This window comes from Clinocottus analis, unplaced genomic scaffold (assembly GCF_023055335.1).
Source record: "Clinocottus analis isolate CAN_PGR_092001 unplaced genomic scaffold, fCliAna1.0.p SCAF_5, whole genome shotgun sequence".
Lineage (NCBI taxonomy): Eukaryota > Metazoa > Chordata > Actinopteri > Perciformes > Cottidae > Clinocottus > Clinocottus analis.
In genome coordinates this window covers 20,406,372-20,434,174 of record NW_027176207.1, presented here as the reverse complement: position 1 = coordinate 20,434,174, position 27,803 = coordinate 20,406,372, and the positions used below count along the sequence as shown (strand labels likewise).

General features: G+C 40.8%; 3 protein-coding genes across 3 annotated transcripts; 2 read left to right on the top strand and 1 right to left on the bottom strand.

The window, feature by feature from the left end:
- The first annotated feature begins 1,872 nt into the window (after nt 1-1,872).
- LOC137802373 (organic cation/carnitine transporter 2-like) lies at nt 1,873-6,617 on the top strand. Its single transcript, XM_068600177.1, has 10 exons — nt 1,873-2,079; nt 2,537-2,719; nt 2,851-2,954; nt 3,175-3,329; nt 3,477-3,648; nt 4,788-4,920; nt 5,083-5,183; nt 5,379-5,593; nt 5,952-6,134; nt 6,478-6,617. Exons 1-10 carry the CDS (start codon nt 1,873-1,875, stop codon nt 6,615-6,617), a joined length of 1,593 nt encoding a protein of 530 aa, XP_068456278.1.
- Nucleotides 6,618-8,763: 2,146 nt separating this feature from the next.
- Nucleotides 8,764-16,605, top strand: LOC137802418 (organic cation/carnitine transporter 2-like). The gene is made up of 11 exons (XM_068600255.1): nt 8,764-8,970; nt 9,143-9,325; nt 9,439-9,542; nt 9,763-9,917; nt 10,065-10,236; nt 11,379-11,511; nt 11,673-11,773; nt 11,969-12,183; nt 12,542-12,724; nt 13,069-13,204; nt 16,536-16,605. The coding sequence occupies exons 1-11, from the start codon at nt 8,764-8,766 to the stop codon at nt 16,603-16,605; spliced, it is 1,659 nt and encodes a 552-aa protein (XP_068456356.1).
- On the bottom strand, nt 16,377-26,830 carry LOC137802417 (organic cation/carnitine transporter 2-like). The gene is made up of 10 exons (XM_068600254.1): nt 26,332-26,830; nt 24,977-25,080; nt 23,748-23,902; nt 23,487-23,658; nt 22,396-22,522; nt 20,962-21,059; nt 19,792-20,006; nt 18,528-18,710; nt 18,006-18,141; nt 16,377-17,097 (listed from the first exon to the last, which is right to left on the bottom strand). Exons 1-10 carry the CDS (start codon nt 26,728-26,730, stop codon nt 17,013-17,015), a joined length of 1,674 nt encoding a protein of 557 aa, XP_068456355.1. The 5' UTR covers nt 26,731-26,830; the 3' UTR covers nt 16,377-17,012.
- Between the last annotated feature and the right edge of the window lie 973 nt (nt 26,831-27,803).

The following is a 27,803-nucleotide window of genomic DNA, read 5'->3' as shown; positions in this document are numbered from 1 at the left end:
TTTTAATTTTTCCACTTGGGTATCATGTGAATTTGAAGATTGCATTGCTGCTGAGCATGATGAGTGCAGACCATTGTTGTGCTTTTCTTTTTCCAGTATTTGATGCTGTTGCAGAGAAGTCATTAGTTTCCAGTTTCGTGGAGATGTAATAACTGTTGCGTTCCTTGATCCTGTTGCAGCCGCATTAAAAATCCAGTGACAAAAGAATCCTCCTCTGTTATTCCTGACCAGAAACACAAACGGAGAGGTGATGGTCGTCCAGTTATTCGCTTAAAGGGACAACCGAAGACTTTCTGTCTGCGATGTTTTCCTTTTCTCCGCTGTGTGTGAGTGTGTACAAGCCACATGGGCTGACAGAAACAAAACATCACCACATGACCCACAATAACAATACAGACAAGAGGGAAGAAAAAACACGGGCGCACACACTAGACAGGGATCCTACCACTAGCTATGTTTTTGAACTTAAAGAAGGCCATTCTGGTGATTTGTTTGATGTGATGTTCAAAGCAGAGGTTGCTGTCAAACATGACTGCGAGGTTGCGGATGTGTGGGAAGGGAGACATAGTGGAGTCGATGGTAAGGATAAAGCTATGACATTTTGGTGATGAATGTGGGACCGAATGATGATCATGTCAGATTTATCACAGTTGAGTTTTAGAAAATTGGTTTGCATCCATGATTTAAGGTCAGTTGGTTAGAGTCGAGTAAGTGGCAGTTGTGATGTAGAGCTGGACATCATCGGCGTAGCAGTGGTAGAGGAGGCCATGTTGACGCATGGTGATACCAAGAGGGAATATGTAGAGAATAAACGAAAGAGGACCAAGCACCGAACCCTGTGGGACGCCTTGAGACAGGAGAGCAGTAGAGGAGTTGCATTTGTTGGTGCTGATGATTTGCTGTCGGTTTGTTCGATATGATTTGAGCCAGGAGAGTGATGTTGAGGGACAATTGGAGGCGAGAAAAAAAGGACGCTGTGGTTGATGGTGTCAAAGGCTGCAGTGAGTTTGAGGAGAATGAGAAGTAGAAGAAGTTTAGAGAATAGAAACGCCCTTCATGATCTTTGTGGGTATCTCAAGGTTTTGGGTTACTGACCTCTTGCTGCATCATCCGGACACACAGGGTTTGTTTGTTTTGCTACCATTTTGTCAGTATTTCTTTTAAGTCTAACATATCTTTCTATGGCACCGGAGATGTTACCATCACTTTCTCCATGATGTTTGCCTACATTGCAGAGATCTACAGATGCAGAAGAGGGAAAGTTGGGCTGCCTCCTCTGTTATGGCACTTTATATACTGAGTTGTAATAGACGGTTGACTCCAACATGTTGACTTTGGACTTGATATAGGCTACAGGTTTATTATCCTCATTGTACAGTAGAAGAAATAAAACACACTCATACACACACATGACATGCTCACTGATACAACAATAAACAACAATAAAAAACAGAATATGAATTCGCTTTTGAGACTCATCATGGCTTTTTGGGGGGCATTTGTTTGGACAGACATAACGTTCTACCAAAGCAAGCATATGTGTGACTAATTTACCCTTTATAGCCTCTATGGTTGTAAAATGTGGCAACGTGAGCATGCATGGATACAAGGCGTGGCTTCTATTGCTGGTAAGGGGAGGTGCAGTAGTATTTCTGGGGGCATTAGTTTCGACAGACAAAGGTTTGCTTATAGGTGACTAGTTAACTCTTTTCAGCCTCAATATTTGTAGTCTCTGACAGCATGCATGGATACAAGGTGAGGCTTGTACGGCCGGTGAGGTGACGGGAGGGAAAAACTCTTATTTCTGGTGCAGTAGAAAAATAAGTAAATGCAATTAACGCAGTGGGACGGGACGGTTCGGGCTCTGAGACCATGAAGGATTACGAAGACGCCGTCGCTTTTCTGGGTCAGTGGGGACGTTTCCAGCAGGTCGTCTTCTTCCTGCTCTGTGCCAGCATTCTGCCCAATGGATTTGGCGCTTTCTCCGTCGTCTTCTTGACTGACGCTCCTCGTCACCACTGCCTGGTTCCTGATGTCAACTTAACTGAAGACTGGCGCGATGCCATCATCCCGATAGAGGTAGTTATCTTAAATTGACCTGTTGGTTTCTCAATTTAGGGTACACATCGTCAACAATTCCAAAAGTGAGTCAGGCTAAAAAAAGAAAAGTCTTACTGGAAAGTATTCAACACAATATTGCTAAGGTAACTAATTTTGTATTTGCTGTGATATTTGGAAGCTAATCAAATCAATAATAAAAACTTTTTTTTAGTATACTAATTATAGTATACTAAAGTATACTATCGGCGTCAAACGTTTTGCACTGATTTGGGCTCAACCACATGAGAACTTTGGCAATAAATTATATTACGGTTGTTTGGCTAGACTTATTATGATAAATAAATAATGTGTGGCTTTTGCGTTGAAGTGTTTTTTTCTGGATTTGCCGCATAAAGTTTGACAAGTCTAATAAAGCGGTCCGGCTACAATTTACGCTGTAAATGTTACTAATGCCATTAAAAGAAGTTTGTGTCAGGTGGTGAATGGGAAACAGCAGCTGAGCAGATGCAGCAGGTTCAGGCTGGACGTGGTCAGAAATTTCTCTGCTCGGGGATTCATTCCTGGCCGAGACGTCAACCTCACGGACGTGGAGCAGGAGGGCTGTGTGGACGGCTGGAGCTACAGCAGAGACGTCTACCAGTCCACCATCGTCTCCGAGGTGAGGGGTGTTGTATACTACACTACAGTTCAGTGACTAAAATGAATCATTAAACCTGAATGAAACACATACTCAACTGTTTCCTATGTTTCGCTAAGAATAGATTTTTCTTTGTTCTTGTGCATGGATAGTTTGACCTGGTGTGTCGAGAGCAGTGGAAGCAGCCGTTCACCTCAACGGTTTACTACCTGGGAGTCCTTGTTGGAGCCTTCTTCTCAGGACAGCTCTCAGACAGGCACTGAACACATCAACTCATAATGAAATTATAAAAGTGTAATATTCTTAGAACCTTTACATTTTCGGTGAAAATGTCCTTGTTTAACTTTGGCCGAATAAAGACAAAACAGTAGATTAAAAATAAAAAGATACACATAAATTTATCAGATCTTTAGCAACCGGTACTGTAAATAATTAAAAGAATTGCTCTTATCTCGTTGTTTGACTTCTCATTCTAGGTTTGGAAGGAAGCCTGTTTTCTTTGCCACAATGGCACTTCAGACAATTTTTGCTTTTTTTCAAGTCTTCTCACCTTCATGGCTTGCTTTCGCCATCCTCTCCTTCATCAGCAGTATGGGACAGATCTCCAATTATGTATCTGCCTTTGTGCTGGGTAAATGTGTACATTTTCTGCTTTAGAACAAATATTACTTATCTACAGTTAGTTAGTGATGTTGAACAAATTACATATCGTGCAAGTCCTGCTGTATTGTTGTTACAGCTAACTTCACCTATTTACCTGCATTTTTCTCTCTTTCAGGCAATGAGATCTTGACTGGCAAACCAAAGGTCTTGTTCTCCTCACTGGGTGTGTGTCTGGGGTTTGCCTTTGGCTACATGATGCTGCCTCTTTTTGCTTACTTATTAAGGGACTGGAAATCTCTCATGTTGGCTGTCTCTCTGCCTGGCCTACTCTACATCCCGCTCTGGTGGTAAGTTGTGCTCATGACAGTTAAACATATTTTCATGTTAAGGTTACTTATATCATCCATCCATTTACTTCCCTCTTACCCGGTAGAAGGATAAGGGGACATAAATGGCAAAAGGTTAAGCAAGATCGTCCAGATACGCCTCACTTCAGCAACATTGCACTTCCTGGGGGATCTTCCTGGGGGACCCAGATTTCCAAAGAGGCATCCCTCTTCAGCAGCACCAGAACTCGGCTGGCTGTGAATATCTGGTACCTTTTTCCCTGGTACCTTTTTCCAGAAAAGGAGAGAATTCCCCAGGAGCTTGGTTCCACATTCAGTGTTATGTGTAGGGTTGAGCCCAACTGTATACGTACAGCTCAACTTCCTGCACCTGCTCTAATTCATTGCCAAGACTAAAGTTGATGTTCCACGTCCTCAGACCCAGTCTGTGATGCAAAGGGTCAGCACATCTGAGTTCCCATCTTTTTGCCTGTTGTCCGGCTTACAATGCACCCAACTCCACTGCTTATCCCTGCAGGTGCTGGAACCACAGTACCTTAAATTACACCATAAATGTCATGATTTTGCTCCTGTCAGAAAATTAAAATAATAATTTGTCTCTTTTACAATAGAAATTTTTGTTATATTATTATTCACCCTTTAAGACCCTCTGATACAGCCTGATCCTAATTCTTTCTCTGCGGTAACCCATACCAAACGGCGTCCATCTTCAGTTTTACGGCCTTCTTTTCCACTGGTGTCCAATAGCGGGCTCTAAAGTTATCGCCACAACAGGCCACGCATTTGACAGCTGACATCTCGGTTCTAACCGATTGTCTCAGCTATATGGCCTCAGATTTGACGAAACGACCTCAAAGTCGATCATCGATCTTTGGCACAGTGTGTTAAGATAAGAGATAACATAATCCTTTATTAGTCCCTCTGTGGGGAAATTACAGGATTACAGCAGTCCTGGTTCTAGTATCAAGTACACTAATGATTAACCCTCTGATTGATCATTGTGTCTGTTCTGACAGTCCATGATCAACACAAAAGTCAACAAAGCATTTCTCAATTCCAGATTTAGGCCATTCCTATCAGTCACCCGTCCAGGTTTCTTCAACTAATCCTTTTTGTTTCTCTGTTGAAAACTGACGCAGGCTCATCCCAGAGTCTCCTCGTTGGTTGCTCTCTCAGGGAAGAGTGGAGGAGGCTGAGAACATTGTAAGAAAGGCTGCTAAGTGGAACAAAGTTGATGCTCCACTTGTCATCTTTGAAGATTACAGCATACATGTAGGTCTGCCCCGAACCCCGAAATTGTTAGTACAATTCATCCCATTGGCAGCAATGTACATGACAATTCTTCCAGGAGTTGTTGAGATATTTAATTCTGGAACCAAAGTAGTGGGATGATATGTCCAACTGCTGGTGAGACAAAGGCGTTGTATCTTGCAGGCTGATGAGTCAAAGACACACCTGAAACAACAACACAATGTCTTCGACCTGCTGAGGACAGAAAACATCAGAAACACAACGCTCATTATGTGCCTGGTGTGGTGAGTGTATTTGTTTTATATTTGCTCTTTTACAGCAATGAAAGTACTTGATTTTGTCCTCCTTTCGTTTTATTTCGCTCTTTTTTTGTTTGGTATTTTCACTGAAAGTCCTGAGTATCATGGTCGTGTCAAATGTTGTTTCTCTGCAGATGTCCATTGAAACCTCTTTGTCGTCTGTATCTCATGTCTTCCCAGGTTCAGTCTGAATATCGGATACTTTGGCTTGTCCCTGAACACGTCCCAACTTCACGCTAACCCTTACATCAGTTGCTTCCTCTCAGCAGCTGTAGAGGTACCAGCATACATTACCAGCTGGCTTGCGCTGCAATACCTTCCACGACGGCTATCTGTTGTTTCTGTTTTGCTCCTTGGAGGATTGTTGCTGTTTTTCCTTCAACTGGTGCCTGAAAGTAAGCCGTGACATGACTTACAACTTTTAGATTTCTAAGCAAATATCTTCAGCCCACCGATTCAGCATTTCACTCCTATAACATTTAGAAAGCAGATCTTCTTAAAAATTCTTAAAATCTGGTGCCCACATTGCACACATTGCAACTCCCACGCCAACAAAAGGCTCGGCCAATTCATGCTTGTAGAAGCTAATAATGTAGTCTTGAGCTATTTAAATCATATGCAGTAGTGTTTCCCCAATATCTGTGGACTGACTTTAATCTGTGAAAATGAACTCCTCTTTTAGACTGTTTCTTTGATCTGCTGCAGAGTGGATCATGCAGGAACTTTCTTAGACAAACTCTTCTTTCCTCTTAGGTTTATCAGAACTGGCTGTTGCTCTGGAGATGCTGGGTAAATTGGTCATTACCAGTGGTACATCCCTGTTGTATGGCTACACAGCAGAGCTTTACCCAACAGTGCTAAGGAACACAGCGACAGGGACATGCGGTGGTATTGCCAAAGTGGGCAGTTGCATTGCACCTTTTTTGTTGCAACTAAGTGAGTACACCGGTCTATTATCTTAATTACTCAGTAGTTCCATGATTTGTTTTTACCCAAGTTATTATTTTGAATTACTGAAAAGGACTTTCAGTCTGTCTAGTATTATGTCACAATCCACCGTGTCGAATGCAGCGCTGAGATCCAGGAATGCAGTACCACTTTTGTCCACAGGGACCGCCAGAATCAATACACAATGAAAGTTCCGAGTAGTAACTTCAAACGAATAAGCATCTGTCGTTTGGATGCTAAACATGCTGATTAATTCACATACAGTAAATATTTACAGTGCACAATAAACACAGGACTTTTTTCATCCAAATGTCCTTTTCTTCTTTTACAGGGAGATACTTTATGTCCCTGCCTTATATTGTATTAGGGACTGTGTCTGTTGTGTCTGCCTTTGCTGCGTTCTTCCTGCCAGAGAGTTACGGACAACCTCTACCTGAAACTCTTGAACAGATGCCAAAAAGAGAAAGGTAATTCATACGCTTTTGTGAACTCGTCCTATGTCAATACCTTTATATAGACTGCAGACGAAGATTCACTTTCTCTGGAACTCTGGCACATTTACGTTGAGGCTGAAACTGAAATGTTGATTAATGTGCACTGCCCGTGGTAAATTAGCGCATCAATTAACATTGAATAACATCTAGTAGACAGTCACCATTGCTGAAAATACCACCAAGTTATTGTACTACCACAAGATTCTTTATCAGGCAAGAAAATAGCAACACAAATGAACAGAAGTGAAAAGGTATTCAAACATTGCAGCTTTTTTCTAGATTTTATTCTGTATTGGTGATGATTTGTTTATTTTTCTTTTGTCACTACAGCTTGAAGTGCCCATTCATCACAAGAAGAGCACATTAAAACCCTCAGGTGCTTTTTGAAAGTCGACTCTAAAAAAAGAGTTATTCATAAATACTTTACTATTAAGTGTCTTTGCTATGTTCAGTAGATTTAACTGAATTACATGAGTAAGAAAGGAAATTAAAAGAATTAAAACAAGACTAAAACATTTGGAGGGAAATCCAATTGTGCTTGTTATCTCAGATGACAAATATGGTTATAAAATGAATTATGAACTGAAAGGGTAAGGGTAAGGGTGAGGGTTAGGGTTAGGGTAAAACATGTGTGTGTCAAATATGATGTAAAAGATGCACCGTAACATCGTGAATGTGGCAACTGGTTCTGATTAAATTGTTAATTCATTGAAACACTGTTTTATCTTCATGTGTTGTTCAACTTTTAATTTTTTTATTACACACATTTGAATCTTTTACAAGAGTGGACAGTATGATTACAATGCTGCTCAGCACGATTAGTGCAGACAATTGTTGTGCTTTTCCGTTTCCAATATTTGGATGCAGATAAATCATTAGCTTCCAGTTTCATGAAGATAAACATATATATATATATATATATATATATATATATATATATATATATATGTATATGTATATGTATATGTATGTATATATGTATATGTATGTATATGTATATTTATATATATATATGTATATATATATGTATTTATATATATATATGCATACATATGTACATGTATATATATATATATATGCATACATATGTATATGTATATATATATGTGTATATATGTATGTATATATATGTATGTGTATATATATACATATATATGTATATATATGTGTGAATATATATATATATATATATATATATATATATATATATATATATATATATATATATATATATAATGTGTGTATATAAACAAGTCTCCAAGTCTCATTGGTTACTCACTAGTTAAACACACAGTTAGCCTAAATGTTTATGTTATAGCAGAAAACATCAGGAGAAATAGTTTTAAAGTTTTTCTGATGTATGGACTTCAGCACACTGCACTGTGCACAATTAGCTTGTCTGTAAATATTAGCGAGGTGACCTCAGTCTGTTAAGAAAAAGGCGCTATGAAAAATCCTGAAAAAGGTGAGGGGGGGAGGGGCTTTTCAGAGCACTTCTGACACCACCTGTTTTAACTCCGTAAAGTAACACCAACACTAGGTGGCATCTTACTCAAGCTGTTGTTGAAATACCTCTGAAAGACACTTTGACACTGCATTTTTAACACTGTGGATTTTACTGTGTGAGGAGAGGAGTAGATCATTGAGACTTTTGACAACACATGAATAAACGAAAGGGGACCAAGCATCGAACCCTGGGGGACGCCTTGAGGCAGGGGAGCAGTAGCGGAGGTGCAGTTGTTGGTGCTGATGATTGGCTGTCTGTTTGTTAGATATATGATTTGAGCCAGGAGAGCGATGTTGAGCCACAATTCCAGGCGGGAAAGAAGGACGCTGTGGTTGATGGTGTCAAAGGCGGCAGTGAGATTGGAGAGAATGGGAACGTAGAGGTGGCCAGAGTCTGAGGAGAGGAGGAAGTCATTGGTGACTTTTGAGAATACATCATAAACACACAGGGTTTTGTTATGTTCTTTTTAGTTAACTCTGGGAGCATGCCAGCATACAAGGTGTGGCCTGTACGGCCGGTGAGGGGAGTGGAGGGAAAAACTCCTTTCTGGTGCAGTAAAAAAATAAGTAAATGCAATAAAGGCAGCCTACGTGACGGTTCTTCGGGCTCTGAGACCATGAAGGATTACGAAGACTCCGTCGCTTTTCTGGGTCAGTGGGGACGTTTCCAGCAGGTTGTCTTCTTCCTGCTGTGTGCCAGCATTCTGCCCAATGGATTTGGTTCTTTCTCCGTCGTCTTCTTGACTGACGCTCCTCATCACCACTGCCTGGTTCCTGAGGTCAACTTGACCAAAGACTGGCGCGATGCCATCATCCCGATAGAGGTAGTTATTTTACATATGTTTATCATAGTAATGATCAAATGTGTGGCTTTCAAGTCGATGCATTGTTCTGCATCTGCTGTATAAAGTTTAAGGAGTCTTATGAAGTGGTCCCGCTACGGTTTTCGGTGTTATTTGAAATGTTACTAATGCCACTAATAGAAGTTTGTGTCAGGTGGTGAATGGGAAACAGCAGCTGAGCAGATGCAGCAGGTTCAGGCTGGACGTGGTCAGAAATCTCTCTGCTCGGGGATTCATTCCTGGCCGAGACGTCAACCTCACGGACCTGGAGCAGGAGGGCTGTGTGGACGGCTGGAGCTACAGCAGAGACGTCTACCAGTCCACCATCGTCTCCGAGGTGAGGGGTGTTGTATACTACACTACAGTTCAGTGACTAAAATGAAACACATACTCAACTGTTTCCTATGTTTCGCTAAGAATAGATTTTTCTTTGTTCTTGTGCATGGATAGTTTGATCTGGTGTGTCGAGAGCAGTGGAAGCAGCCGTTCACCTCAACGGTTTACTACCTGGGAGTCCTTGTTGGAGCCTTCTTCTCAGGACAGCTCTCAGACAGGCACTGAACACATCAACTCATAATGAAATTATAAAAGTGTAATATTCTTAGAACCTTTACATTTTTGGTGAAAATGTCCTTGTTTAACTTTGGCCGAATAAAGACAAAACAGTAGATTAAAAATAAAAAGATACACATAAACTTATCAGATCTTTAGCAACCGGTACTGTAAATAATTAAAAGAATTGCTCTTATCTCGTCGTTTGACTTCTCATTCTAGGTTTGGAAGGAAGCCTGTTTTCTTTGCCACAATGGCACTTCAGACAATTTTTGCTTTTTTTCAAGTCTTCTCACCTTCATGGCTTGCTTTCGCCATCCTCTCCTTCATCAGCAGTATGGGACATATCTCCAACTATGTATCTGCCTTTGTGCTGGGTAAATGTGTACATTTTCTGCTTTAGAACAAATATTACTTATCTACAGTTAGTTAGTGATGTTGAACAAAGTACATATCGTGCAAGTCTTGCTGTATTGTTGTTACAGCTAACTTCACCTGTTTACCTGCATTTTTCTCTCTTTCAGGCAATGAGATCTTGACTGGCAAACCAAAGGTCTTGTTCTCCTCACTGGGTGTGTGTCTGGGGTTTGCCTTTGGCTACATGATGCTGCCTCTTTTTGCTTACTTTTTAAGGGACTGGAAATCTCTCGTGTTGGCTGTCTCTCTGCCTGGCCTGCTCTACATCCCGCTCTGGTGGTAGGTTGTGCTCATGACAGTTAAACATATTTTCATGTTAAGGTTACTTATATCATCCATCCATTTACTTCCCTCTTACCCGGTAGAAGGATGAGGGGACATAAATGGCAAAAGGTTAAGCGAGATCGTCCAGATACGCCTCACTTCAGCAACATTGCACTTCCTGGGGGATCTTCCTGGGCGATCCAGATTTCCAAAGAGGCATCCCTCTTCAGCAGCACCAGCACTCGGCCGTCTGTGAATATCTGGTACCTTTTTCCCTGGTACCTTTTTCCAGAAAAGGAGAGAATTCCCCAGGAGCTTGGTTCCACATTCAGTGTTATGTGTAGGGTTGAGCCGAACTGTATACGTACAGCTCAACTTCCTGCACCTGCTCTAATTCATTACCAACACTAAAGTTGATGTTCCACGTCCTCAGAACCAGTCTGTGATGCAAAGGGTCAGCACCCCCGAGTTCCCATCTTTTTGACTGTTGTCCGGCTTACAATGCACTCAACTCCACTGCTTATCACTGCAGGTGCTGGAACCACAGTACCTTAAATTACACCATAAATGTCATAACTTTGCTCCTGTCAGAAAATTAAAATAATAATTTGGCTCTTTTACTATAGAAATTATTATGTTATATTATTATTCACCCTTTAAGACCCTCTGATCCAGCCTGATCCTAATTCGTTCTCTGGGGTAACCCATACCAAACGGCGTCCATCTTCAGTTTTACGGCCTTCTTTTCCACTGGTGTCCAATAGCGGGCTCTAAAGTTATCGCCACAACAGGTCACACATTTGACAGCTGACATCTCGGCTCCACCCGATTGTCTCAGCTATATGGCCTCAGATTTGACGATACAACCTCAAAGTCGATCATCGATCTTTGGTACAGTGTCTCAAGATAAGAGATAATATAATCCTTTTTTAGTTCCTCAGTGGGGAAATTACAGGATTACAGCAGTCCTGGTTCTAGTATCAAGTGCACTAATGATTAACCCTCTGATTGATCATTGTGTCTGTTCTGACAGTCCATGATCAACACAAAAGTCAACAAAGCATTTCTCAATTTCAGAATTCAGGCCATTCCTATCAGTCACCCGTCCAGATTTCTCCATCTAATCCTGTTTGTTTCTCTGTTGAAAACTGAGGCAGGCTCATCCCAGAGTCTCCTCGTTGGTTGCTCTCTCAGGGAAGAGTGGAGGAGGCTGAGAACATTGTAAGAAAGGCTGCTAAGTGGAACAAAGTTGATGCTCCACTTGTCATCTTTGAAGATTACAGCATACATGTAGGTCTGCCCCGAACCCCGAAATTGTTCGTACAATTCATCCCATTGGCAGCAATGTACATGACAATTCTTCCAGGAGTTGTTGAGATATTTAATTCTGGACCAAAGTAGTGGGATGATATGCCGAACTGCTGGTGAGATGAAGGCGTTGTATCTTGCAGGCTGATGAGTCAAAGACACACCTGAAACAACAACACAATGTCTTCGACCTGCTGAGGACAGAAAACATCAGAAACACAACGCTCATTATGTGCCTGGTGTGGTGAGTGTATTTGTTTTATATTTGCTCTTTTACAGCAATGAAAGTACTTGATTTTGTCCTCCTTTCGTTTTATTTCGCTCTTTTTTTGTTTGGTATTTTCACTGAAAGTCCTGAGTATCATGGTCGTGTCAAATGTTGTTTCTCTGCAGATGTCCATTGAAACCTCTCTGTCGTCTGTATCTCATGTCTTCCCAGGTTCAGTATGAATATCGGATATTATGGCTTGTCCCTGAACACATCCCAACTTCACGCTAACCCTTACATCAGTTGCTTCATCTCAGCAGCTGTAGAGGTACCAGCATACACTACCAGCTGGCTTGCGCTGCAATACCTTCCACGACGGCTATCTGTTGTTTCTGTTTTGCTCCTTGGAGGATTGTTGCTGTTTTTCGTTCAACTGGTGCCTGAAAGTAAGCCGTGACATGACTTACAACTTTTAGATTTCCAAGCAAATATCTTCAGCCCACCAATTCAGCATTTCACTTCTATAACATTTAGAAAGCAGATCTTCTTAAAAATTCTTAAAATCTGGTGCCCACATTGCACACATTGCAACTCCCACGCCAACAAAAGGCTCGGCCAATTCATGCTTGTAGTAGCTAATGATGTAGTCTTGAGCTATTTAAATCATATGCAGTAGTGTTTCCCCAATATCTGTGGACTGACTTTAATCTGTGAAAATGAACTCCTCTTTTAGACTGTTTCTTTGATGTGCTGCAGAGTGGATCATGCAGGAACTTTCTTAGACAAACTCTTCTTTCCTCTTAGGTTTATCAGAACTGGCTGTTGCTCTGGAGATGCTGGGTAAATTGGTCATTACCAGTGGTACATCCCTGATGCATGGCTACACAGCAGAGCTTTACCCAACAGTGCTAAGGAACACAGCAACAGGGACATGCGGTGGTGTTGCCAAAGTGGGCAGTTGCATTGCACCTTTTTTGTTGCAACTAAGTGAGTACACCGGTCTATTATCTTAATTACTCAGTAGTTCCATGATTTGTTTTTACCCAAGTTATCATTTGCTATTACTGTAAAGGACTTTCAGTCTGTCTAGTAGTATGTCATAATCCACCGTGTCAAATGCAGCGCTGAGATACCAGGAATGCAGTACCACTTTTGTCCACAGGGACCGCCAGAATCAACACACAATGAAAGTTCCGAGTAGTAACTTTAAACAAATAAGCATCTGTCGTTTGGATGCTAAACATGCTGATTAATTGACATACAGTAAATATTTACAGTGCACAATAAACACAGGACTTTTTTCATCCAAATGTCCTTTTCTTCTTTTACAGGGGGATACTTTATGGCCCTGCCTCATATTGTATTAGGGACTGTGTCTGTTGTGTCTGCCTTTGCTGCGCTCTTCCTGCCAGAGAGTTACGGGCGACCTCTACCTGAAACTATTGAACAGATGCCAAAAAGAGAAAGGTAATTCATACGCTTTTGTAAACTTGTCTTATGTCAATACCTTTATATAGACTGCAGACGAAGATCCGCTCTCTCGGGAACTCTGGCACATTTACGTTGTGGCTGAAACTGAAATGTTGATTAATGTGCACTGCCCCTGGTAAATTAACACATTAATTAACATTGAATAACATCTAGTAGACAGTCACCATTGCTGAAAATACTACCAAGTTATTGTACTACCACAAGTTTGTTTATCAGGCAAGAAAATAGCAACACAAATGAACAGAAGTGAAAAGGTATTCAAACATTGCAGCTTTTTTCTAGATTTTATACTGTATTGGTGATGATTTGTTTATTTTTCTTTTGTCACTACAGCTTGAAGTGCCCATTCATCACAAGAAGAGCACATTAAAACCCTCAGGTGCTTTTTGAAAGTCGACTCTTAAAAAAAGAGTTATTCATAAATACTTTACTATTAAGTGTCTTTGCTATGTTCAGTAGATTTAACAGAATTACATGAGTAAGAAAGGAAATTAAAAGAATTAAAACAAGACTAAAACATTTGGAGGGAAATCCAATTGTGCTTGTTATCTCAGATGACAAATATGGTTATAAAATGAATTATGAACTGAAAGGGTAAGGGTAAGGGTGAGGGTTAGGGTTAGGGTAAAACATGTGTGTGTCAAATATGATGTAAAAGATGCACCGTGATATCGTGAATGTGGCTACTGGTTCTGATTAAATTGTTAATTCATTGAAACACTGTTTTATCTTCATGTGTTGTTTAACTTATAATTTTTTATTACACACATTTGAATCTTTTACAAGAGTGAAAAGTATGATTACATTGCTGCTCAGCACGATTAGTGCAGACAATTGTTGTGCTTTTCCGTTTCCAATATTTGGATGCAGATAAATCATTAGCTTCCAGTTTCATGAAGATAAACATATATATATATATATGTATATGTATATATATATATATGTATATGTAAATATATGTATATATATGTATAAATATGTATATGTATATATATGTATAAATATATATACATATATATATGCACATGTATATATATGCATATATATGTATATATACATATATATGCACATGTATATATATGTATATATATATGTATGTGTATATATATGTATATATATACATATATCTATATATATGTATGTATATATACATATATATACATGTGTGTGTATATATATATATATATATATATATATATATATATATATATATATATATATATATATATATGTGTGTGTGTGTGTGTGTGTGTGTGTGTGTGTATAAACACGTCTCCAAGTCTCATTGGTTACTCACTAGTTAAACACACAGTTAGCCTAAATGTTTATATTATAGCAGAAAACATCAGGAGGAGCAGTTTTAAAGTTTTTCTGATATATCGACTTCAGCACACTGCACTGTGCACAATTAGCTTGTCTGTTAATGTTAGCGAGGTGACCTCAGTCTGTTCAGAAAATGGCGCCATGAAAAATCCTGAAATGAGGTGACGAGAGGGGAGCGGCTTTTCAGAGCACTTCTGACACCACCTGTTTTATCTCTGAAAGACACTTTGACACTGCATATTTAACACTGTGGATTTTACTGTGTGATCATTGAGATTTTTGAGAACACATGAATAAATGAAAGGGGACCAAGCATCGAACCCTGGGGGACGCCTTGAGGCAGGGGATCAGTGGCGGAGGTGCAGTTGTTGGTGCTGATGATTGGCTGTCTGTTTGTTAGATATATGATTTGAGCCAGGAGAGTGATGTTGAGGGACAATTCGAGGCGGGAAAGAAGGACGCTGTGGTTGATGGTGTCAAAGGCTGCAGTGAGATCGGAGAGAATGGGAACGTTGAGGTGGCCAGAGTCTGAGGAGAGGAGGAAGTCATTGGTGACTTTTGAGAATACATCATAAACACACAGGGTTTTGTTATGTTCTTTTTAGTTAACTCTGGGAGCATGCCAGCATACAAGGTGTGGCCTGTACGGCCGGTGAGGGGAGTGGAGGGAAAAACTCATTTCTGGTGCAGTAAAAAAATAAGTAAATGCAATAAAGGCAGCCTAGGTGACGGTTCTTCGGGCTCTGAGACCATGAAGGATTATGAAGACTCTGTTGCTTTTCTGGGTCAGTGGGGACGTTTCCAGCAGGTTGTCTTCTTCCTGCTGTGTGCCAGCATTCTGCCCAATGGATTTGGTTCTTTCTCCGTCGTCTTCTTGACTGACGCTCCTCATCACCACTGCCTGGTTCCTGAGGTCAACTTGACCCACGTCTGGCGCAATGCCATCATCCGGATAGAGTTATCCTAAGTTGACACGTTGGTTTCTCATTATAAGTTATACATATTCAACAATTCCAAAAGTGAGGCAGGCTGAAAGAGAAAAGTATTTTATACAATATTGTTAAATAAACAAATGTTGTATTTCCTGTGACAGGGACGTACACTGTGATTGCCAGAGTGGGAGGTTCTATTGCACCTTTTATGTTACAACTAAGTGAGTAAACCGTTCTATTATCATAATACTCAGTAATTAGGTGGTTTTTAATGAAGTTGCTGGTGGATTTACCTATGATGCCTTTCTTAATTTTTTAAATCTTAATTCACTGTCCAGGCTAGGTCCATTTATAGTTTTTCTAAAGGAACTCTGGCGCTCGGGTGCACTACCGCTTTTGTCCACAGGGACCGCCAGAACCAACACAAAATGAAAGTTCCTTGTAGTAACTTCAAACAAATAAGCGTCTGATTTCAACTATTTTTGGATGCTAAACACGCTGATTAATTCACATACAGTAAATGTTTACAGTGCACAAGAAACACAGGACTTCCTCCAAATGTCTCTTTTTACAGGAGGATAATTTAAGGCCCTGCCTTATATTGTAATGGGGACTCTGGCTGTTGTGTCTGCCTTTGCTGCGCTCTTCCTGCCAGAGAGTTACGGACGACCTCTACCTCAAACTATTCAACAGATGCCAAAAAGAAAAGGTGGGTTCCTTTAAAAACACATACATTATCGTAAACTCGTCCTATGGCAATTCCCTTATATATAGACTGCAGACAAAGATCAGCTCTCGAGGGAACTCTGGCACATTTACGTTGAAGTGGAAACTGAAATGTTGATTGATGTGCACTGTTCCTGGTAAATTAAAAAATTAATTAACATTGAATATCATCTAGTAGACAGTCATGGTGGCTGAAAAAAAATGGCAAGAAAGGCAAGAAAATGACAACAAGAAAGTGAAAAGATATCAAAAATTGCAGCTTTTTCAGATAGATTTTTCTGTATTCAGAAAGTCACATGATGTTCATTTGTCTTTTGTCACTACAGCTTGAAGTGTCCATTCTGCACAAGAAGAGAACATTCAAACCCTAAGGTGCTTTTTGAAAGACAACTCTAAATAATTACTGAAATTAGTTATTCATGAATACTATTAACTCTAACTGCACAAGCTATGTTCAGCACAAGTTGATTCAATGGCGTGACATGAGAAACTGGTTCTGGTTCTGTTTTACATTTATTGAATCTTTGCATTGTGCATATCAGTATTGTGTGAATATGATAAGGATTGCATTGCTGCTGAGCGTGATTAGCGCAGACAACTGTTGTGCTTTTCTTTTTCCAGTATTTTGATGCCAGTTTCGTGGAGATATAATAACTGTCGCGTTCCTCGATCCTGTCGCAGCCGCATGGAGAATTCCAGTGACGAAAGAATCCTCCTCAGTTATTCCTGACGAGCAACACGGACGGAGACGTGACGGAAGTCCAGTTATTCGCCAGAAGCCGGATATCGGCGCTGCTCCTCGTTCAAGGGACGACCGAAGACTTCCTGTCTGTGACGTTTTCCTTTTCTTCGCTGTGTGTGAGTTTGTACGGTGTCTTCTGACAACATCTTGAGTTAAAAAAACAAACAGACACAGTTACAGGAATGATTAACAGACGCGTAACGAGTGCAGAACCGGCAAAAACTGCTCAAATGAATGAATGACTCCAAGTTCCAATTAAATAAAAGGTAATATGTCCGAGCAAGAGATGTTTAGTTACATTACAAACCTTTTGAGGCCTTCAGGTGAATATGGTCAAAAATAATAACTCGTAGATATCAACATGAAACTTCACCAGTTCATTACTGACACTAAGAGGATTATTTATTGTATTACAAGTAGAAATATTATGTTTAAGTATGCAAATGAGGCATTATCTCGTGGTAGCTTGGTGTATATATAGAGAAACAGACTGATGCAAATAGGTAAAGTAGTAAAATAAACACCACAACGTGTGTTTTGGATGTTTTCTTTCCACCAGTCTGAAAGAAGACGTGTTACGGAAGCAAAATAGCCCAAAATCTCCAGGTTCAGTTGTGTTTGCCTTTAACTGGGTTACTCTTTGTGTCACTTATTGTGCAATCTATCTACAGCCGGTCAAGCTGGACTGTTAGACAATCAATGGGATACATGTTTTTGTGCGAACACGCAGTAAATCATTTTGAATCTGGCACTTTTGCAAAAAAAAAAAAAAAAAAAGTTTTTTTCGCATTTGTTTTGTCATTTTGACATTTATTGTTACTTTTGTCCAAAGCGACATAAAAATGCTGTTTTCTGTTGGTGAAAAATAAATTGGTGAGTTAGAATAAAACTGTCTAGTCTATATTTAAAACTAGCATGAATGAGATAATTCCTCATGACAGGAGAAAATGAAACGTTGACTGGACATAGAAATGGAGAACTCTATGAAAACACACCATTGATGAATCTGACTCTGTAATAAAGCTGGTCTCAAGGAGGCGTACGGCTGTCTTACCCGGGGAAGTGTTGCATGTGAGCGATGGTGTCGGGCAGAGGCATTCCATAGCTCTCGGGCAGCAGGAGACTCAGCAACCCCGACAGAGCCGTAATACTTCCCATCAGGATGTAAGGCAGTGAAACTGAATAGCTTCCTGTGGCAACAACATGAAAGACGGAGACGGTGAAAAACAACCGAGGCCAGAGCGGTTCGGAAAACAAAGAGACAAAAGGTGTAAAAGTACTTCGATGTGGCTGCATCGGCAGTTTGAATCCGATCCAAAAGAAACTTCTAAATTTGAACTGAAAGCGGTTTGCAGCAGACTATTGTGTTTTTGTTCTGTTAACTTTTGTTCCTCGTTGTTTTGTTTCCGTAGAGGCACCGGCTTCTTGTCAGCCATCTTGTTTCTGTCAGTTCGGGAAAGAAACAGCTGTTCTTCGCGGTTAGTCCAAATAACTCCGGTCACTTCCATGCAAGGGAGAATTAAAGCGAAAGAAATTCAGAAGAAAAACGGGAACCTGAACACTGGGGCATATTTACTTAAGTAGATGAAGTACGGGGCAATGATGCTGCCAAATCTGGAGGCCATTGAGCAGGTGCCCACCGCCGTGGTCCTCAGCACGGTTGGGTAGATTTCGGCTGTGTATGCGTACACGATCGCAAACGCCGCCGTCACAGAAAACTTCCCCATCATCTCCAACGTTATGGAAAGATGCGTCAGGTCTAGAAGGGATAAAGCGTCACAGAGTGAGATAATATATGTGAAATGTTAAAGTTAAAGGGTAGAGCCGCATGTCCATAATTTAACGTCTGAACATATTGTATAAATAAACAGTCTTAGTTTGTGAAATGACCACAAAAGGTCTATTTGTTGGTTTTGTGTGAATGAAAGTTGGGTTGAAGCAACAAAACCACTCATGGCTAGGTTTGGGCAATACATCCTCTAACAGTTAGGTTGAGGCAACAAACCCATTAACAGTTAGGTTGAGGCAACACAACTACTAACAGTTAGGTTGAGGCAACACAACCATTAACAGTTAGGTTAAGGCAACACAACCATTAACAGTTAGGTTAAGGCAACACAACCATTAACAGTTAGGTTTAGGCAACACAACCACTAACAGTTAGGTTAAGGCAACACAACCATTAACAGTTAGGTTTAGGCAACACAACCACTAACAGTTAGGTTAAGGCAACACAACCATTAACAGTTAGGTTTAGGCAACACAACCACTAACAGTTAGGTTAAGGCAACACAACCATTAACAGTTAGGTTTAGGCAACACAACCACTAACAGTTAGGTTAAGGCAACACAACTATGAAAGGGTAGTTTGGGGCATGAAAAGCACTAATAGTTAGGTTGATGCAACACAACCATTAACAGTTAGGTTGAGGCAACACAACTACTAATAGTTAGGTTGATGCAACACAACCATTAACAGTTAGGTTGAGGCAACACAACTACTAATAGTTAGGTTGAGGGAACACAACCACTAACAGTTAGGTTAAGGCAACAAAACTATAAAAATGTAGGTTGAGGCAACACATCTGCAAACAGTTAGTTTCAGGTTACAAAGTTTTTTGTGTGGACATTTTAAAGTCACTCCTACTGTTTTGAATGCATGTAATCTGTAACCACCACCAATAAAGGCTCCTAATTAACTTTCCACTGGCATTATTTTTGCCCTGAGGGACACATAAAAAAGGAAACTCAGACAATTCGCGTCAACTTCTGCTTACAAACGGATAAACAAGTGGCAGCTTTCCTGTAGCGCTAGAACATTGCCCATTGAAGCGTCGTACCTGCTGGTACGAGCTGTTTGAAGAGTAGAAACACTCCTCCCATGAAGAGCGTTGAGAAAAGACTCAGCCGTCTGGAGCACCAGCGAAACATGGCCCAGGACATGATGTAGGCTGGTATCTCGACCACGGCCGACACGAAACAGTTGAAGTATGCGTCACCGTGAAGGTTCGCCGTGTTCAGGGAAAGAGCAAAGTAAGCGATGGCCACGGTGTTCCTGCGGCGATAGAAAGTGTTTTTTATTGTGTTGTCTCGAAACACTGTCAGCTATTGAAAGAGTAATGTGAATGTGAAATAATTGGGGTGAATAAAAGGTTGTAGAAGAACAGATGGACTTTCACTTTCTACCACATAAACCGAATATTACCTATAAAGTTCTGTAGAGGGGCTCCGCTTGTGGTTATAGAACTAGAGTTACGATATCGTAACCTTCCCATTTTGCTGCAGAAGGCAGCTGTTTTCAATTCAAAAACGCTAAAACCCCAATTTATGCTAACTGCGCAGTACAAGGAAGTAAAGTTAGGCATTAGCTCTTAAACATCTTTAGCTTTTAACAGCTAAAGATCCATTTATTTCCCTGAGGAGACCAAAAATGACCGAATAGAAGTCTTAAAAGTTGACTTTCATCCATCAAGTGGCCAAAAATATTACTTTAAATGAAAGCTTTTGTTGCATGTATCGGCTTAAAATGTGACATGGTGTTGTTTTTGCAGCCTGTTTCTCAGCACTGCATTAATGACAGCAAATAAAAACCCTTCAGTTGCAATGATCAGAAAAACATGGCGTCTGCATCGTTGGTTCTATTTTTGATTGTATAAAGTTCGTCAATTACGTTTACCCATCCGCACAACTTTTATTTTTCTGCAAGACGCAGATAATCCCGCTGTATTTGTGGGGATATGAGTACTGGAAGAGAATACAGGGCAAACTGTGCAGTTATACAACCTGGTTTTCGATCTCCATCGCACACTTCACAGCACCTGACAGGTCATTATTTGTTGTTAGTGAAATGGACTGACATGCGGTCGAGGTGATGCATGAACGGAGACTGCGTGTGTTCATTATACGTCCACGTGTGTGTGCTTAGGTGTGTGTATTTGTGTGTGTGAGGGTGAGAGGGGAGGGGGTCACTGTGCTGAATGTGGAGGTCAGGCGCGACAGCAGGGACTCACCAGACCAGCCACAGCGTGAGCGAGATCCAGCGGATGTTTCGGGAACGAAGCAGGTCACAGATGTTGTGGGCCTTCCTCGTCTCGCACTGAAGTTCTTTCTGTGGGGCGGCGGAGGGAGAGAAACAACAAACACCGAGCAGGCACAGCCATCAGGCAAGAAATCATTTCATCAGAGAGACGAACACGTGCTCACACGTGTACTACCGACAGGCTTAATGGAGGCAAAGGTTCACTGCGCAATGAGACGCTGAGGAGGCGATCATTGTGGTAATTAGGAAAAAGATGGCAAGTAAAGAGTGAGTTCACAGGTTTATATTTTACACGGTAAAATGTCCAGCTTTGTATCTGCTGACCATTCTTTAACGAACCAATCGTGCAAGGATTGTTTTTGTTGATGAGACGATGCGTCAATCTTCTTTTTTTTTTACCGTCAAATAGCGTTAATCCAAAAAATGCAGTGTCATCCAGACTTTAATTACAATTATAATACGGGGTGGATCAAATCAAGCGTTCTGATTGGTTGAGAGTGAGTCACGGGGGCGTACTTTATTCAGCCATAAAGTACTGTACAACCTGTTTACGTTCACCAGAGCGCACTCAAAACCACAGGGAGGTTTAAATTGTGCGACCGTTAGTTGTCATTTCAAGCTCGACAGTTACCAAACGTGTGTCGCCTGCAACACCCTTGGACAGTACATTATTGACGATAACGTACTGCCTCTCGTCCGTTATTGCTTAAATATAAATGCTGCTACAAGCAGAGTTATTATATCTTGGATTGTTCCTCCAGTTTTAATACTATATTGTACTAAATCACAACTGCCGTGACAAGAAACCAGAGTCCTGAGCCTTTATTCCCCAAAACACTCTCCTGCAGGTTAAAGTTTTGTATTTTAAATGATTCATTCGAGGTTACATCTTGGCAAAGTCTATGTCCGCTGCCTTCCAGTTCACTCCTGCACGTAAGAATGATATTTTCCTCTGATCAGTGAACCCTAAAGAGGTACACCATGATGTCAAAGTCATAAGAGAAAGATTTACAAAAAGAGAAGGTGTTAACCAAACCACTCATTTTTGGTTTACTTATTAGAGCTTGAGGATTAACCTGGCGTTATCTCGAGCCAAAACCAGTGTTCTGGTCATTCCCCAGTGACAAACCGGAAAAAAACCTGTAATAATTGATGCCTCACTGGATGGAAGTGATCCTTCTTCGGGTTTGACTTAAACGAAATGTAGCAAATAAATGAAAAGACATACGTTTAAAACAATGCTGATTACTGATAATCTCAGCAATGCAATGACAAAGAGAGACACATTTATCTTACTAAGTAAGTCAAAAGACGGAAATGTCAGGATTCTTATCGTATAAAGTATGAATGACTCCGTGCCCTTGGTGTTTACGCATCTTCACCACACATGAGCCACGTTTCTCACCTGCGAAGGACCGAAGATGACCGGCGGCGGCTCGATGTCGTTCTTCTTGGCGGCGTTTCTCAAAATGGCCTCGGCCTCCTCCACTCGCCCCTGAGAGAGCAGCCAGCGAGGAGACTCTGGGACGAACCTGACTCAGAGAGAGGCGCCGATGAAACAAAGGAAAACGGCTGTAACGCCTTCATAAACTCGGTATGAGCTGATGATATTGTGGTTATTAGACCACGATGATGAATATGTATTCGTTCATATGAAAAAAAAAATGCAACAACATGTTTCATTATTGATTCAGTTGCCAGTCTATTGATTGTTATTAGAAATAGTGGCGGGAAAACGACGTGTTTAGTCTGACCGACAAGCCAAAGCAATTTTAGCTGCAGATATTCATCATTAAGTCTTTGGCATTTTTGTTTAATATATGACTTAACGTATCCTTATACAATGATTAAAGACAGCATTCATACCTTTTAGGTTATCAATCTCAAAAGCTTTTTTTTTTTAAAAAAACAACAGTAAATTGACGTGGACTAGCGTAGCCGCGGAGCGAACCACCATCTCTTTGATTGATAGACGGGTATGCTAACGACTGAGCCACAAATTTACCAGCCTGAAGCAGATTTTCAGGAGTCGCTTCAACTTAAAAATCATGAAATTATTGTTGCGCGTTTCATCTAAAAGCTAAATAGACCAACAGACACAATAAGTTTGTTTTTGTGTGTTTTTTAATTGGTGCAAAAAGGTCCCCATCTGTAGATATGCACTATTTGTAATGAGATACACTTTTATAATAAATAGCTAATTATTTCCAAGGGAAAAAAACCCAAATTTAATCACTAATCACTAATTTTAAACACTCGCTTATCACATAGATTCATTGACAAAACATTTTTGCAAAACAATCTATCCAGATATATAATGTTGCAGGAAAAACAACAAAACCTGACTAGCGAGTAAGCTAACCACCCGTCATCACTGACGAAGAAAGTCCTTAAATGAAGTAGCATCAACACACACACACACACACACACACACACACACACACACACACACACACACACACACACACACACACACACACACACACACCTACCTACCACCAGAAAGGCACAATGAGGACGCTGGGCATCGTGACTGCTAGCAGAAGCTTCCTCCAGTCTGTGATGAAATAAGCGAACAGCGGCAGCAGCATGTAGCCCGCCGCGAAGAAGATGCTCACACCGGCTGTGGAGAACACCGTCCGCACGCCGGGCGCCAACATCTCCGTCCCTGGTGAACACGGAGAAGAACGTCTTTTGCATCGTCGTGAAAAAGAAACAAACCCCGTTGAACACCACTGCGGAGGGTTTGAGGCGTACCCAGCACAAACGCAGGCACGAAATTGGAGATTTGCGCCAGGCCGACAGCGAAGAACGTGACGCAGAACATGATCCAGGACGGAGAGAACGCCAGGATGAACGTGAACACCGTCTGCATCGCCATGGCAACAAACAACACTATTTTTCTCCCGTACCTGGAAAAAAAAAAGGGACACAAAGTGTGAAAGTGAATGACCGAGTCATTACCAGGTGGTTATGCCGAGTGAAGCCAATGCTTCTGGTTGTATAGAAGTCTATGCTTCATGTGTTAAAGCTGAATTCTCTCTCCTGACCACCAGGGGGCGACTCCTCTGGTTGTATAGAAGTCTATGCTTCATGTGTTAAAGCTGCATTCTCTTTCCTGACCACCAGGGGGCGACTCCTGGTTGTATAGAAGTCTATGCTTCATGTGTTAAAGCTGCATTCTCTGTACTGTCCACAAGGGGGCAACTCCTATGGCTGTATAGAAGTCTATGCTTCATGTGTTAAAGCTGCATTCTCTTTCCTGACCACCAGGGGGCGACTCCTGGTTGTATAGAAGTCTATGCTTCATGTGTTAAAGCTGCAGTCTCTCTCCTGACCACCAGGGGGCGACTCCTCTGGTTGTATAGAAGTCTATGCTTCATGTGTTAAAGCTGCATTCTCTCTCCTGACCACCAGGCGGCGACTCCTCTGGTTGTATAGAAGTATGCTTCATGTGTTAAAGCTGCAGTCTCTCTCCTGACCACCAGGGGGCGACTCCTCTGGCTGTATAGAAGTCTATGCTTCATGTGTTAAAGCTGCAGTCTCTCTCCTGACCACCAGGGGGCGACTCCTGGTTGTATAGAAGTCTATGCTTCATGTGTTAAAGCTGGATTCTCTCTACTGTCCACCAGGAGGCGACTCCTCTGGTTGTATAGAAGTCTATATCAATGACTCTACTTCCCTCTACTTAAACGTGCCTTTTTTTCTTGCCGTTTTACTCAGATTTTCCACTGAAAACTACGAAAAGGCAACACAAATGTGTTGTGTTGGTTGATGACAAAAACATTTCAATTATTAACAGATCTTTTGTCTAACCGTGCAGATTTGTTTTTATGTTGAGATCGAAAGTTAAACATTATAGAAGGCCCTGAACCAGAGTGACCTTCCGCGTGTGTGTGTGGGGTTAGTTTGTGTTTTTGTTATTTAGCGTAAAACGTGACACAATGTGTCGTGTGACAAACTACAAGTTAATGTTTGGTCCCAACCTGTCAGAAAGCTGCCCTGATATGAACGAGCCAGCGAGGAGACCACAGAAGAAGAGGGACGACGTTAACGGCTTCTTCCATCTGTTGTCACACACCAGGTCCCACTACACACACACACACACACACACACACACACACACACACACACACACACACACACACACACACACACATTTAAAAATATATAAAATATATATATGAATATAACAGATACGTTTCAGGAACACGTAGTTAGTTATAAAAGTTAATATTCTACAATATGCAGAACATTTCCCCCTCATATTAAAACAAATATTTTAATTTAATATTAATTTTGAAAGACAACATTTCCTTATGTTGTTTGGCTTTTTTTAATATATTGAAAAACAGATTCTATTCTAATGAGGGTGGACAAAATATCAGAAACACTTTTCACTTGTACAATATCTAGAATGATATATTGAGGAGATTGGTTATGCAAATCTAAATATATTTTAATATTGTTTTAAAGCCCCTCACCTTCACTTTAATATTATATAAGTCACCTCTATGTTGTGACATATGTCAAGGTTCATACACACTATGACCAGTGGATTTCCATAATTTTCACTAAACTTCCAAATTTCCGTAATTTTCCCCAAATTTCTATAATTTTCACAAAATTTCAATAATTTTCACAAAATTTCCACCAAATTTTCATAATTTTCACAAAACTTTTACAAAATTTCCATAATTTTCATCAAATTTCCATAGTTTTCCATGACTTTAAAGCAAATTCCCATGATGTTTAACCAAATGTCCATGAGCAAACATTGTGTGAAATGTGTGTGTGAACAGTAAAAAGTGATCAAATGTAGTATTTAAACTAACAATGAGGATTCAAAGCATACAGTAAACCTTAAATGACTCAAATGAATGAGAGACAATAGTTTGATTAAAAGAATAAACATTTATATAGATGCTGCTGATATTTTGAGCCTCTTTTAAAAGTATTTCAGACTCAGCGTAAATGAACCTCATGAACACGTTAATATAACACATTTACAGGACTTTTACACAACTTTTGGGACTTTTTAGGACTTTTCCAGGCCTGGAAAATAACCATTAAAAATGCCCATCACCGTAAAGTGACCTCAATCGTGACGTCATTCTCACCCGTAAGTGCATTAATTAGGCTCCCCTGAAGCTGCAGCCTCTTCCTCCCTGCAGCAGCAGCAGCAGCAGCAGCAACAGCAGCAACAGCAGCAATAGCAGCAATAGCAGCAATAGCAGCAATAGCAGCAGCAGCAGCAGCAGCAGCAATAGCAGCAATAGCAGCAATAGCAGCAGCAGCAGCAGCAGCAGCAGCAGCAGCAGCAGCGCGCAGTGGCACCAACCTCAGTAATGATGGTGGAGACGTACACGCTGCGGTCGTACTCCCACCCGTCCACGCAGCTCTCCGTGGACACGTTGGACAGGTCGACGTCCACGCCGGGCAGCAAGCCCCTGTCCGAGAAGCCCTTGACGTCTCGCAGGTTGTACCTGGAGCACGCGCTGCGCACCAGCGCGCCGCCGCGGCTCTCCTCCTCCAGCGGGATGCTGCTGTTCCTCCACGCCGCGGTGAGGTTGAGGTGCGCCGGGATGAGGCACGCGTGCGGCGGCGTGTCGCCGACGAAGACGATGGCCATGCCGGTGAACCCGTTCGGGACCACGGTCAGGCAGAGCAGGAAGAACACCTCCCGCTGGAAGCGGCCCCACTCCCCGAGGAAGGCGGTGGCGGCTTCATAGTCGGTCATGCTGGTCGGGAAGGTGCGCGCGCGAATGTCCCCAAAAAAAGAAGAAAGAAGTGGACGCGGGAGAAGGACTTCGGAGCGAGCTTATCTCTGAACCATCCCACTGACCACCACCTGCAGTGGTCCCTTTTCCTAAAATAATCCTCATTTACTGCCCCGTGAGCCAATCAGAGCTCAACATGCTCACAATGAGTTACCTGTGAAGTCGACAAAGAGTTCTTTCAGTAATAAAGAGTCAGCCCATAGTTTCAAAACAAACATTACATCATCAACAAACAACACATTTTATATATATATATATATATATATATATATATATATATATATATATATATATATATATATATAATACATATATATAATACATATATATATATTATATATATATAATACATATATTATATATATATGTATTATATATATGTATTATACATATATAATACATATATATATATATATATAATGTGTTTGTTGAGAGAGAGAGAGAGAGAGAGAGAGAGAGAGAGAGAGAGAGAGAGAGAGAGAGAGAGAGGGAGATACAGTACTTCAGGTATTAAGAGTCTAAAGTACTCTGCTGCACCTTTTTATCTGAAAAGCATCTTCAGTACAAGGTCTGAATTATTTCCTTTGTTAAACTCAACGACTGCGTTCAATGCTTTATGCTCTTTTCCTCTTCCTGTGATGAGTGTGTTTTAATTATATTTCATCTACTTTTTAAAGTGTTTTTGAGTTTTTTGAAAAGGGCATCCTCAAATAAAATGTGTTTTTATTATTAAGTTGTTACAAAACTACAATTAACAAAGTCGTATACACACAAATCAACACACACGTGTTTCGCAAAAGACACGTGTACAAAGTATATTAACATTATAAATCAATAGAATAATAATCAGATTTTTTAAGATGTTGATCATTTGGAGGTACATTTTATTGATTTGCATACACATTTACAGATTTTTTATAATTACAGATACATGTACACATTTACATATGTACACTTGTACCGATATATTTACTCATTTACAGATCTGGGTACACTTTTACAGATATGTGTACTCATTTACAAATGTGTGTAC